This window comes from Fopius arisanus, unplaced genomic scaffold (assembly GCF_000806365.1).
Source record: "Fopius arisanus strain USDA-PBARC FA_bdor unplaced genomic scaffold, ASM80636v1 scaffold00152, whole genome shotgun sequence".
In the NCBI taxonomy this organism is placed as follows: domain Eukaryota; kingdom Metazoa; phylum Arthropoda; class Insecta; order Hymenoptera; family Braconidae; genus Fopius; species Fopius arisanus.
This window is the reverse complement of record NW_011887891.1, coordinates 1-13,384: the sequence shown is the minus strand read 5'-3', so window position 1 is coordinate 13,384 and position 13,384 is coordinate 1. Positions and strand designations below refer to the sequence as shown.

Genomic DNA, 13,384 nt, shown 5'->3' with positions numbered 1-13,384 from the left:
AAAAAAAAAAAAAATGCAATGAATCCTGTACATTCCTCCATGAAATAAAAAATAATTCTTGCTATACTAGGGCCACTGGTAGCTCACTCCTCCTCGACGTACTCCTTGGGGAAAAATCCCACCTGATCCCCAATTTTTCCCTTCCACCAGCCCCTGGCGTCTCCCTCTTTGCTGAGGACCACCACTCGACATCCCCTTCGTAGATTCAATTGATTGCGCTCGACAGGTCGAAAATCAAATAGCGCCTTCGCCAAAACCCTCCTGAAGGGCCACAGGAGTCGGAGATCGAGTTTTTCGAAATTCTCGGAGAGAGACGCACGTTCGTAATATTCCACTAATTCAACGACACTCTTGAAGAAACGGGATTCACTCAGGTAATACAGGTCAGCACCCTCCACGTCCCTCTTGAAGACTCTGATGTGTTTCACTGCACCATAAGCCCTGAAAATATCAATAATCATTAATAAATCCAGTACCAATTGATAAAATCGAATTTATCATTTCGTCGACTCGATATATTTCGAGAACTCTCGATTTTAGATAAAAAAGTCAAATAACTTTTTTGTAGCTGATTACATTTTGGAGAAAAAAGGTCTTTTGATATTTTTCCTAAAAATGGATAGTTTTAGAGATTGCAGGGTATTTAAGTTGTTGAATTAAAAAAATAGATTTACTAACTTGATACTCAGTGCATAATTGGTTTCATGTTTTAATCTCTGTTGTCCCGCTGGTCGTACCCTCAGCATGTACGTCCCATCCTCTCTGGGTTCCAGTTTATGAGCAGCTGGATCTCTTCCCATTTCTCCAACAAACCACAATTTAGCTGACAGCGCACGCTCACAGGGAACTGGAGGAGGTGGTGGAGGTGGTGGTGGCACCAGCATGCACCGTCCAGAGTAGAAAATGCACTGTTTGTGGACAGCAAGTCGACAGACTTCACAACTGTAGCCCTGAAATTTGAAAATTCGAAATCCTCAATTTCACATTTTTAATTGAAAAAATTCCCATAAATCAATCCTGAATTCTCAACCAACACAACCAAATGAAATAAACCTGAAAAAGTTTAGACAAACCTGAAAAATCCGGCCCTTAAGGAATTTTCCACACCTCTGGCAGCTTCTGGCTGTTTCAAAAGTGGTCAATCGAAATTTGTGAGTAGTCTGCCGACAGGCAGCTGGACTGACATTATCAATGGCATCCTCAAGAGCTTTGATCCACCTCTGCTTCTGTGTATCGGTCTTGGCATAAAGGGTATAAGCAGTGTACGCCTGTTTATGAACTAAAAGCCACTGATACGACCACCTGCAGTCCTTGCCGAGAGTCTTCCGCGTAACGAGATCCTCCAGCCGATAATCATCGAGTTTCAGGGTCTCGCGGTAGCAATATTGCTCACCCCTGACTGCTTTACACACGAGCACCGCCTGCTCGAAGACGAATACATAACGAGCCTTAACCCTCTGATCTCCATGCGCCTTAACTTTCATCTCACCATCCCTAAGTAAACGGCCAAAGTCCTTGAGATGGGTGTCCTGAGCAACTTCCCAATCAACAATACACGCCTGAATGTGCTCAATGATGTCCAAAGTATCAGAGTCCCTCTTAACTTCATTGATATATTGTGCAACATCAACCATAACTTCCCTGGCCTTCCCCAGCTGTCTGACATCATCAGTCCACTCATTGGGCGTCTCCTCAACGAGTTTATCCAGCAGAAGGTGATACTTCAGAACCCTCTGCATAGGCACTGACAGTATATCCCTCAGCTTGAATTTACCATTATTCGCCTCTTGCTGGCACTTTATCACCTCCTGATTCACCAGCTCATTCTTGGCACACGCCTCCTGGAGTGTGTTCTGGGCTAAAGTCAAATTAGCGCAGTAGTCACCGTAAATGAGAAATTTTTCCCTCCAATCGAGAAACACCTGGGCTATCGCTGCACCGTCGCGGGCCTTCCTCAGGGCACCATGAACACCCGTGTGGATCTCCGCCAGGTCTTTGATGCCGAAAAATATTCTTGCTGAGTCCTCCGGGCGCAGCAGTGATGCCAGAGGCCTCTCAAAATGACGGATCAAACTGTTCAGCACCTCTGAATAATTCTTCTCGGTCTCCACTAGCTCCTCGATAACGTAATCTCGTTTTTCACCACCGGAAATCGTTCCACCCTGAAATTCAACACTCATCAAGGACAAAATCATATCGTCTGGTGGTGAAACGAAATTTTTTTGTTCATTTTTTCTCATTGTAATGAATTTTACAATATTATTAAATAAATTCTCATAAATTAATTTCCAATCAGTTGAATTCTGTCAATAATTATAGAATAATTATTAATTATTCATTAATTATTATTATTATTAAATCGATAGATGAAGTTATACGTAAAAATCTCGTTTTGCCACTTTGATTTATGCAAAAATATGATGTTTTTTATTTTTTTTTCATGCACATGCAGTGCCATGAGAGCAAAAATAATAAATAAACAATGAATATTAACCTGTACAGAAGATGGGGGAGGTGGAAAATGGAGATTACACAAATCCTGGTAGATTTCTTCGCTCTGTGCATGACTGCAATAAACACCGTACCCATCCTCCTCGTTGACAGCATCATCGCTGTCCCCTAATCCACTACCTGCCTCATCCCCATCCCTCCTGCGTAGCCTCCGCCGTCGGCCCTCGTTCTCTCGTCTTTCAATTCGATGCAAATTATATAGAACGAAATTAAAATGTGGGAATAAAATAAAATTCATTTGGATATCGTGACTCGGTGGGTGTAAAAACACTGGCCATGCAATGTGGTAGCTCACAAATTTCGACGATCAATCGGAGAACGGGATAACATCAATTTTTGTGTCATTAATCAATTTTATTAACTAATTTTATCATTAAAATTGATAATTCGGGAATCTAATAGTAAAATGAGACGAATGATTTTCATGAAATCGATTTTTTTTCCATAATAAAAAATAGTCTCGATATTTTGTATTTCTGTGTCAATAACTGGATAAAATATTTTTTTTATACTTCCAAAATTTAATTTTATCAAAAATTCAAAATCTTCTCGATTTAAAAAAATGATCGAAAAGAATAAATTAGTTAATAGATTGAAAAATGATGCCTCGCATTTCCGATTGATGTAATAACTAATATAAATAAACAATCAATGAAATAGGGTCGGAGTGGCACAGCTGGTACGTATAAGAGTGCCACATCATGACATACAGTAAAACACCAGCACTAGACAATAAATGATCTGGTGATTATTCATACGGTGGAATGTACCTCCTTGGGGAAGAGCCACTCGTTATGTGGCGTTGTTGAAAAGCAGAGTAATTCCTGATAAACATCCGACTCATCAAGCTCCACTGCCCGGGGTTTTACGGTTAAATCTACCACTGGGGCTGTGGCACTAAATCCATTAACATTATTTATAATTACACGTGTATATATACGGGGGTATATATACATTATTTTTCACGGTTCATGATTGATGGAAGAGTGATGTGAGTGGAGGAGAGAGATGTTTAGATATATATTTACCCGATTCCTGCACTCTGGAGGTCCTTGTATGCATCTTCTTGGGATCTGTCTGTGCCAACGGAAAAACCTCTGGAAATTTTTAATATTTCGAAGTTTATTTACCCCTATTTGAATTCTTTTGGAGAATTTAATAAAATGAAAAAAAAAAACGATTCGCGATTTGAATTCATTAAAATCAAATTGAGGAATGGAAATTGAAATAGAATAATTCAGAGAAGAATAAATTTTTTAAAAGGAATTTTAAATATTATAAATAAATTTTTACTGAAGATTTGAAATGTTCAAGATTTAAACAAATAATATCTAGATCACACGATAAAAAATTCTGTAGATGAAAAAATTGTACTAACGGAATTCCCTTGCGACGAAATCTGGAGGAATAGGAGAGAGCGGAGAGTGTGCAGAGCACCTGGTGAAAATTGGACAGATCGAAGAGGACAGATGCCTCGAAGAGATCGCAATCAGAGAGTCCAAAAGTCGATGAGCAAACGGTGAGAAATAATTTGATATTTCTCAAGCACAGGAACTGAGCGAGCTGTGGTTTCTGGCTGACATCCTTGATGTCGATGCACCCAGGATCGACGAGATTCAAGAGATTGCAGAGAAGTACTCCATCCCTCAGGGTGTACGCAAGGTCAAAGGCTGTTGCTGTCGGCCAATTGGCCTTGTGATCAGCTCGCAATGCACCACATCTTGTTAACCAGCTAGCACACTCCTGCCATCCACACTCATGGTCAGTGCCATTTTCCGAGGAACTCTGGCCACTGCCACTCATTTTACCACTTGTTGACCTCTTCATGGGCCCCAAATCTCTAAACCCTAAAAAAAAACAATAATATAAAAATAAATTTAAAAAAACGAAGAGAATTAAAAGTAGTTCATTTGCGAAATGGTAAAATGAGATTAAATGATTTTTTCATAAAAAATACGAAAAGATTGTTTTCTTTGGAGATTGAATAATCTACAAAAAAGTCCTCTACCGTTTTTGACTTGAATCGATAGTCTTCGACTTACAGCCGAGGACAATTCCCTGAATAATTTTATTACTGAATTTATTGGATTCAGTTATTTAATTTTGATAAATGTTGATTTAAAAAATGTCATACCTCTGCTGAAAGAATATTTTCGTGACTCCTTTGACACCGGAGATTAGTGACACACAATGATGACAACTGAAAGGTCCATTCAGTGCGTTAACCCTTCTTTCTGCTTCTGAATGGAAGCTTCGTATTCGGTCATATTTAAGTTCCCAATTTTTAGTGTTAGGATAACTAAATATAGCCTAAAAATTCCGAATCTGTGATTTTCATATAGCTGTATCGATGTACGAATGTTTGTGGTTATTGCTATTTTTTTTCTCTCTTCTGCTTCACCAGGGATTGATGGAATACCATGATTCTTCAAAATGAATACAGAATTTTAAAACCTCTATCTATTGACACTGATTAGTTTTGGAATTTCCATGACGAGTCAGAAGAATCCGTAATTTTTCACTGAAATTTGTCACTTTTTTTTCGTTTTCTTGAAATTTCCTCACGAAGGATCAATAGAGTCTCATGAATTTTCCTGTGAATCCAGTATAAATTCTCAGGAACAACAGCTATACGCAGTTCCTTGTAATGGCATTCCCCACTTGTTGTCCCTGAAAATGTCTAGGGGCTTTCATCTGATCACGTCTCATCTTTCCTCCAATAATTGGACTAATGAACAAAAAACAATACGTCACTCACGTCAATATCGTACCACCAAATCGTCACCAAGAATCATCACCTCGGTAGAGTCCATTTTGATTTTCCTGATGATTTATTTTTCAACTCCAGTGGATAATCTCACAAATTACCGATGAGATGTCGAGGGCGAGGACGACCTCGGTGCAACTACACCCTCACATCACCAGCTGCATTACTCTCTTTATCTCTCTCTCTTTTTCCATTCGGTAATCACGAAAATTACCGGAAGGTAACGAGTGCACGGTGGCGCTAAGCGCGGGAAAATCCCCGCATTTTTGAATTCAAAATAATGATAATTCGTATTTTTCATAATCGTCATTTTTTAAATAAACAAAATTTTCTATTCAAATCATATCAGTTAGATAACAATTTGAATTGTGAAAATTATTGAAATAATTAAATAATTATCCAAATTTATTAAAAATTAGAAAAATTCATAAACAATTGATAATGGTAATTAATTCAATTCGTAATTTCAATTAATCAATAAATCATTTTCCTCGGACAACAATAATAATAATGTATAATCATAATAATAAATATGATTAATCGATATGAATGATAATAATTATTATGATTTGCTTAACGATTTGGAAATCGCAAAAGAGGAGGAAAATTTCTGTAATTTACGGTTTGAAGATAATTTAACCGTTGGAGATGATCGTAAATAAAACTATGGGAAAAATATTTAACGGTAAAATGTGTGTAGAGCGATAATTTTTCTTCCGCAATATTGAGGTTTTATTATTTACTTCGGCCTCGGGTGTCATTATCTCCATCGAAGATCGGTATAAAATGTCATCGTCGGTGGCTTCTTCAGCTAATTGTCATGGGGCAGTCAACAATGAAGACAAAATTTACTCTATTGATATTATTTTTCATCTCTGGAGCTGTCAAATCGGCGTCCCTCCAGTGTAAGGATGAGGACGGCCTTGATGTTGATTGGTAATTAATTAATTTGTTGAATCTAAATATCGAATTCAATTAGATTACAAGGCAGTCTCGAAATTTTGGACTTCTTTACTTGAATCTGGAAAATATTTTAGAGATTCGATATAAATAATTATAATAAAATATGTTATTGTTAATGATATCATTTATTCGAATGTGATTACTAGAATAAATTAAAAAATCGGAGTGAATTGGAATTAATCTTCTAAATTCCATAATTGATAATTATATTTTTTAAAAATCAATGATTTCCAGAAAAAAAATTAATGAGATAAAAATATAAAAAAAAATTTAATAAAAAAAAAATTTTTTTAAGAATAAAATTAAAATTAAAAAATATGTATTCGTGAATATATTATTATTAATATTATTGTTTTTATTAAATATAAGATTGAATCGCAAGTGTCGAATGAAAAACGGAAAATTTTTTTTAAGGAAAAATGGAAAATTTGGCTGCAGGGCATTGAAGAGAGTCTTCGTGAATTGATTATTAAATAAATAATATTTTGTAATGTTCAGGTACGTGTTGTACAAATTACCGAAAATAGCGGAGAGTTCAGAGGCTCTGGTGAAGCAAGGACTAGGATATTTGTACATAACAAGTAAAAGTGTGGGTGGTGGGTGGAAATTATCGGCGGAAAGTATTGGATCGCCAAAATCTATTCCCGGAAGAACCCTGGCACCTCTTTATGATAACGTGAGTCCAATGTATTAATAAAAAAAAATGTTAAATAAACATTACGCGAAAAAAAAAAATCTCTGAAGCGAAAGTCTAGCCCTCAGACTCCGTAAAAGAATTATAAATAATTTGTTGTTAATCCCACAATAACTTGCAATCATAATTATTATTGTTATTATTAATTGAGTTATGGTTTTATATTGATTCAATTATTTTATCTCGAGCGAAAAAATATATCCAACGACATTTGGAATTTTTAAACATTTTTACGATTGTTTAAGGATGGAGTATCTCGGAAAGATAATTTACTCCATAATTGGGATTCCTAATTACTCCGCCAATTAATTGTTTTTTCCGATAATTGTTAGCTAGCGTTCTAGTCGTTGACAACCGCTAGAACGCTAGCTAACAATTATTGAAAAAAAAAACGATTAATTGCCAGAGTAATTAGGAATCCCAATTTTGGAGTAAATTATCTTTTCCAGATAATCCAACCGGTCCTTAATATTATATTTATGTTTTTGTTTATAAATTTTTCCAGGAAGTTTTCCGTTTAAAAAACTCCCGGAAAAAATGATCTCTTCCTAGTGTCTTTATGGATCATTTGTTTTTCAGGAGAAGATTAGAATTGCAACAAACAAATTCCATTCTCGATAATTTATTTATAAATAAAAAAGAATGAGTCATGAAATGAGGATTTTTCCATACGAGAATTTGAGTGAAAAATCTCCAGAATTTTTATTAATAATCTAGGTTCTCAGCGATTTAATCAAATATTTCAAATGTTTATTGAATAATTAATGGAATATTGCAGAATGTAGCTAAACAAAAGGCGTGGATTCTGTACAACGATCATCCACCAGACAGGACCGCAGGAGGTGCTAAATACGGTCATACAAAAGGTGTCGTAATGGGAGACAACACCGATGGTTTTTGGCTGGTGCACAGTGTCCCCAGGTTATTAATTAATTAAACATTAAAAACCCCACAACAATTACTCCTCAACGTATCACCAGATCATCCTTAAATATACATAAATAAACATTTTCATTTAGAATGTGTAGATTGTCCTGTCATAATTAACAAATTTATTATTTTATTTATTTATTCATTATTTTCCTCTCACTGTAATCACCATAAAAAATTTGAAAAAAAAAAAATATGAAAGACGTACAACAACATTACAATTATTTCCAGATATCCCCCAGTACCAACGACCGGTTCAGCAGGTAAATGTCCATATTCAATTGGTGATCTCTGCAAGAAGTTCTTCAGTATGCTTGCCCCAACGAAACCTGAATATTCCTACCCCTCCACCGGGCAGAATAACGGCCAGAGTTTCCTCTGCATATCGGTAAACGCAGACCAGAGAACTCCCATCGCCGATCAGCTCATCTTCAACGAGATCAATACCTTCAGGTACCACGTGCCTGATTCCCTGAAGAGCTCGTACTCCATGTTCCTGAAGGCTGCGGAGGAACCCCACATGCCGCAACTAGAAGGTGGAGCACCAAAACTCAAGGAAATTTTCTCTCGTGGTGGACAGAAGTTCCTGTCATTCGCAACAGCCAAACACTGGCAGCAAGGTATTAAAAAATAATTGTTCATTTATTGTTCGTTTATTCCATTAACAATTTTACTCCGCCAAACAATTATATCACATTAAATTAATTTATTCCAATGCATTCCAATTTTTCTTATTTTTCATTGAAATTGCAATTATAAAAGAATATTATAATTAAAAGACATTATATTATATTTCATTTATTTATTTATTATTCTGCAATCTACATTTTTGTTTCTATTCATGAATTCAATTAATCAATTTGTTGTATTAAGTTATAAATATAATATAAAAATAGTGAAATTATAATTAGAGTCATCATTATAATTGTTATTTTGTTATAGTTTATAGGATATTATTTATATTTTCCCCAGATATTTATTGGAATTGGGTTGCTCCATATTTAAATTCAGACATGTACGTGACTTCGTGGCAGAAGGGCTCAGGTACCAAATTAGTGACAAATTGCGAAGGAAAACAGTAAGAGAAATTGTTTTGGAGAAAAAACAAATTAAAAAAATTATCCTCAATAACAATTAATGGGATGAATTTTTCAAAAATATTTCGATTTCCCCGAAAAATAAATACTCAATTAATTAATTATCATTGTTATTAATAAATTAGTAGTGATAATAAAATTAAAAATCAGGATAGTAAATTGTAAATGTTACATTGATTGTTTTTAATATTGATATATTAATTGATGATTTTTTTTTTTTCAATTTGTTTATTTATGAAATTTAATGAAATTCAATTGAATAATTACTTTTCTTTTGTTTTAAATCAGCAGCAGGCTTTATTATCTTCTAAGAAAATTTAGATATAATAAGACGTATAGTATTTGTTTATTTATTGTTGTAGTATTTACAATGTGAAGAGTGTCAAGCTGGGAACCCCCGGTTTTAAGACATTTGAATTCAGAACTACGAAAGATCATTCCAAGTGGGCGATAGGAGAGAATCACCGCAATATGTTATTCTACGTGTGTGTAGGAGACGTTAACAGAATGGTAACGAGTATTTTCTACTGTTTAAAAAACAAATTTTTTTTAATTTTTTATTTTTACAGCGCTCTCAAACTGAAAGAGGCGGTGGCACCGTCTGCTTACAATCCAGAGATCTCTGGAGACACTATAAAAATGCCATCGCCGAGGTTGAAGCATGTCCCAAGCCATCGGGCTAATTTTTACAACTTCTATTAATTAATAATTAATTAAGTCTCAAAGGAAAGAAACGCGATAAACTTAATGAGGTTTAATTTTTTGAGTATATCGATGTATCTCAAAAACTATCGATTTATCGGGAAAATGATGAGAAACTTTTTTGTCGCTGATAAAATTTCCAATGAAAAAGATATTTTCATATTTTCTCGTAAAGTCAGTAGTTTTCGAGATATATCGATATTAATTGATAAGAATCGATTTGTGAAGTCTGAATTGACTTTTTGTTGCATTTTTGTTAATATTATTGTTAATATTGTTGTAATTGTTATGTAATTATCTGCAAAAAGGTAATGAATGGGAAATAAATTGCAGTTTCAGTGCGAATTTTCATATTGACTCGTCGACTTTTGAATATTTAACGTTTGGCGGTTTTTCTGTGAAAACGCAAGTGGCTCCATCCAACGAAACATTGTTGTTGATAGACAAACAAAAAGCAATTGTTGGAGTGCAATGAGTTAACTAATAAATGACTGGTGGCAAGAGCTCACCAGTGCATCAGGAATCATTGAGCAATGAGGACTGACTTGATTTTCCTTCTGATTTTGACAGCACTGGGAGCTGTCACCAGCTACTCCAATTCCATTCAGTGCAGAGATGAAAATGGAAAAAATGTCGATTGGTAAAATCTCAAGATATTCTTATTTCATAAACCTCAATATAAATTCCATCATTATCAATGACCAATTTTACAATAACAATTTGCACCTCACAATCCTTTTTTTAAATTTTTTTTTTAAATCGAAAAGAAAATTTTCAAGAATAATGTACATTATTCAAATTGCATTTAAATAATACTAATGATAACACCAATAATTAATTTTTGTTATAATTGCCTCAAACATCTATATATAGCTAATTAATAACTAATTAAAATTGTTTAAACTTTCAAAATTTCGAATGCGAATCATTTTTTGCGAATTCGTCAATTTCCATGAATTGTTTAAAACCGAAGTAATTTTTCAGAAATAACGTAAACATATTGATTGTTTATAAATTATTAATACAAATTGAACGACATGCATGTTATATTATGCATGTTAATTTATTATTGCAACAATTAGAATTGGAGTAATTGACAGCACACAATTATTCAAGAATTATTGGAATAAATATTTCTTTTTGTTGTTATTCATGGATTTATGGAATTCTTGATTGCAGGTATGTTCTCTACAAATTACCAAAAATATCGGATCACTCGAATCCGCTCGTCAGAGAAGGCGTGTCATATCTTTACATGACTAATCAATCTGTTGCTAATGGATGGAAATTATCCAAACGAAGTATTGAATCAGTGCGATCCATTCCTGGACAGACACTTGCTCTTCTCTACAAAAACGTAACTATTTCATTACTCTCAATTAACTCCTGATTAATTACCCCCGATTAAATGATTAAATCCAGTCTCAAAAACTCTCATTCAAGATTAAATCTAATTTCAATTAATTAAATCTTCAATTCGATTGTTTTTAAAGTCATTTTTTATTTTTAAGCGCTTGAATTAAAATAAAAAATGATTCAAAATCAATTAACTCTTGTTTAAGATTTAATTTAAACGCAAGAATTTTCGCTGAAATTAAATTGAATTGAATTTCCCGCTGGAGTGATGCGCGTACATTTTAATAATTCATGGTCGAATGTATTGATTGAGGGTAAATACGATCTTGAAGAAATTGAATCGGAAAAAAAATCTATGCAATTTATTCTCGAGGAGATAAGATGTAAAATAATTGTTATCACGCCTGTCAAATAATTGGACTCCCATTTGAGTGTTTTTATTCAATTTTAGCGTTGCAATTAGACCCGGATAATTACCCGATGGAGTATTCATCGAGAATTATTATTCAAGGATTTCTCAAGGTTTGCAAATAGAGATTCTCCTTGGAATCGGGTAAATTTGAACTGCAGTATTTGCGCATCTGCCGAATTTAATTGAATTTCCCACCAATGCTGCACGTGTGTTTATAATTCATCGGGTTTATCTCGAAGGCAACTACATAAGTCCTTGGGGGAATTCCCCGATTTTTTGTGAATCCAAAACCATTTTTTGGATCGATTATTTCCGATAGTTTCGTAAGAGAAATAAAAATCTTATCGCCTCGTTTTATTCAATATCTCCGCTATCAGAGGAGATAGCGAAATGTTTATTAATCCAATTTTCGAGATCTAATTAAGACCTAGAAAAACGGTAATCACAAAAATTTCGATATCTGCTCTGGATTCCGAGATATTTCCTCGATAAAATCAGTAGTGAACCTGTACACACTTCAATTTTTCAGTAATTGATCGCTTACAATCAAATATCTCGTAATTGAGGGGTGGTATAAAAACTGTTGTAATAACTTTTTTGTAGCTCTCAACAAGTTCTACAAAAAAGGTTTGAACAGAAATTTCATTACTTCCGCGAATGTCGGAGTTATTACCGAAAAACCGATGGCATTCTTCGCAGTATTTTCCAGAAACGACTGAATAATGAGTAAAAATAATGAAAAACAATTGAATCAAATTGCAGAATGTGGCAGAAAAATCAGCCTGGATCCTGTACAACGATCAGCCACCAAACAAGAAAATTGCGCCAACGTACGGTCACGCAAAAGGTGTTCTAATGACCAACGCTAATCATGGCTTCTGGATGATCCATAGCGTTCCTAATTACCCTCCCCCCCCAAACACTGGAGTAATGAAAAAATGTAAATCATCGAATACCGACGACTGCGATCTCGACACTGACGACATCGTCGACGGCGAGTACTCGTACCCAGCGTCCGGGAAAAACAACGGCCAGAGTTTTTTGTGTATCTCAGTTGGGGGTGAACAAATGCTCGGAATTTCAAAGCAACTCATTTACAATCAAATATCATCATACAAGTACAATGTACCGAGACAATTGCCACAGTATTCCTTCCTCGTTAAGGCTGCACAACGTCCGAGGATAAAGAAACCTCCGTACTATCGCAAGGAAGTGATAACGACTCTTGCCGGGAATGAATTTATATCTTTTGCCAAAGCTGATAAATGGCAAAAAGGTACGTAAAATTCGATTTACGTGGAATTCTTTATGATTATTCCAGTGGAAAACGGATTTTTAACATCGTATTCGTGGAATAACAAAAACTGTTGACTAGAAATGATCGAAAAATTATTATTTTTTGTCAGGGAAATTTAATTGCGAAAATTCTAACGAATAATCAATCAATATCGATTTATATGAGTCGATGTAAAAAATAATTAATTTCTAGAAGAAAATATCCTGAAATTTCCGTTTTAAGAGCTTTAATTATCCTTCAATTTATTGATTGATTATGATTAATTGTTATTAATTAATTTTCAGATTTATATGACGATTTTGTAGCCCCACAGCTAGAATCTGATATGCTAGCCGAAACTTGGTTAAATGGCAGAGGAAAATTGCCCTCTGAGTGCAATGGGACAAAGTAATTAAATCAAATTAAAATTCCATTTGATTTTTATAAATTGATATCTTTTTATCGACACAAATCGATCAGAAACCTATCGAAAAAATAGTGTAATTGTTAAGGCCCGGGTGGAGGGATTTTTGCCCGACATGTCCCTAGGGAATTCCCTAGAAAAAACGCGTTTTACGGGTAACTAAATGCCAGCCCCTGTAGGCCCTCAAAAAATATAATGATAGGGTCAATCGACAGATCATTATTTTTGCCGGGCCGGTAATTAGGTCTCAGG

At 34.6% G+C, this 13,384-nt stretch overlaps 3 protein-coding genes across 6 annotated transcripts; 2 read left to right on the top strand and 1 right to left on the bottom strand.

Annotated features, from left to right (window-relative positions):
- Positions 1-61: 61 nt before the first annotated feature.
- Vav (Vav guanine nucleotide exchange factor) lies at positions 62-5,422 on the bottom strand. Of its 4 annotated transcripts, none has more exons than XM_011314259.1 (8): positions 5,270-5,422; positions 4,646-5,191; positions 3,890-4,358; positions 3,540-3,608; positions 2,495-2,687; positions 1,074-2,162; positions 679-950; positions 62-441 (listed from the first exon to the last, which is right to left on the bottom strand). In XM_011314259.1, the coding sequence occupies exons 3-8, from the start codon at positions 4,336-4,338 to the stop codon at positions 84-86; spliced, it is 2,430 nt and encodes an 809-aa protein (XP_011312561.1). In that variant the 5' UTR covers positions 4,339-4,358; positions 4,646-5,191; positions 5,270-5,422; the 3' UTR covers positions 62-83. The 4 variants fall into 4 exon arrangements, with proteins under 4 accessions (XP_011312561.1, XP_011312563.1, XP_011312560.1 ...); XM_011314261.1 differs by lacking the exon at positions 2,495-2,687 and adding an exon at positions 3,282-3,408 and having other exon boundaries at positions 4,646-5,181; XM_011314258.1 differs by having other exon boundaries at positions 4,646-5,181.
- Positions 5,423-6,072: 650 nt separating this feature from the next.
- On the top strand, positions 6,073-9,684 carry LOC105272236 (plancitoxin-1). Its single transcript, XM_011314256.1, has 7 exons — positions 6,073-6,214; positions 6,740-6,917; positions 7,714-7,856; positions 8,097-8,485; positions 8,838-8,943; positions 9,325-9,472; positions 9,532-9,684. The coding sequence occupies exons 1-7, from the start codon at positions 6,099-6,101 to the stop codon at positions 9,643-9,645; spliced, it is 1,194 nt and encodes a 397-aa protein (XP_011312558.1). The 5' UTR covers positions 6,073-6,098; the 3' UTR covers positions 9,646-9,684.
- A 424-nt stretch (positions 9,685-10,108) lies between these two features.
- LOC105272272 (plancitoxin-1-like) lies at positions 10,109-13,207 on the top strand. Its single transcript, XM_011314321.1, is given in 4 exon segments — positions 10,109-10,304; positions 10,844-11,021; positions 12,195-12,708; positions 13,014-13,207. Coding segments are annotated over 4 exon segments (993 nt in total). The 5' UTR covers positions 10,109-10,197.
- The last annotated feature ends 177 nt before the right edge of the window (positions 13,208-13,384 follow it).

Bases quoted from the DNA above. Each gene is read 5' to 3' on its own strand.
- Vav (XM_011314259.1), bottom strand. From the start codon at position 4,338: ATGAAGAGGTCAACAAGTGGTAAAATGAGTGGCAGTGGCCAGAGTTCC. The intron at 951-1,073 runs GTTTGTCTAAAC...TTCAAATTTCAG, and splicing joins TTAAGGGCCGGATTTTTCAG to GGCTACAGTTGTGAAGTCTG. The intron at 442-678 runs GTTAGTAAATCT...TGATATTTTCAG, and splicing joins AATTATGCACTGAGTATCAA to GGCTTATGGTGCAGTGAAAC.
- LOC105272236 (XM_011314256.1), top strand. From the start codon at position 6,099: ATGGGGCAGTCAACAATGAAGACAAAATTTACTCTATTGATATTATTT. The intron at 8,486-8,837 runs GTATTAAAAAAT...TATTTTCCCCAG, and splicing joins AGCCAAACACTGGCAGCAAG to ATATTTATTGGAATTGGGTT. The intron at 8,944-9,324 runs GTAAGAGAAATT...TTATTGTTGTAG, and splicing joins ACAAATTGCGAAGGAAAACA to TATTTACAATGTGAAGAGTG.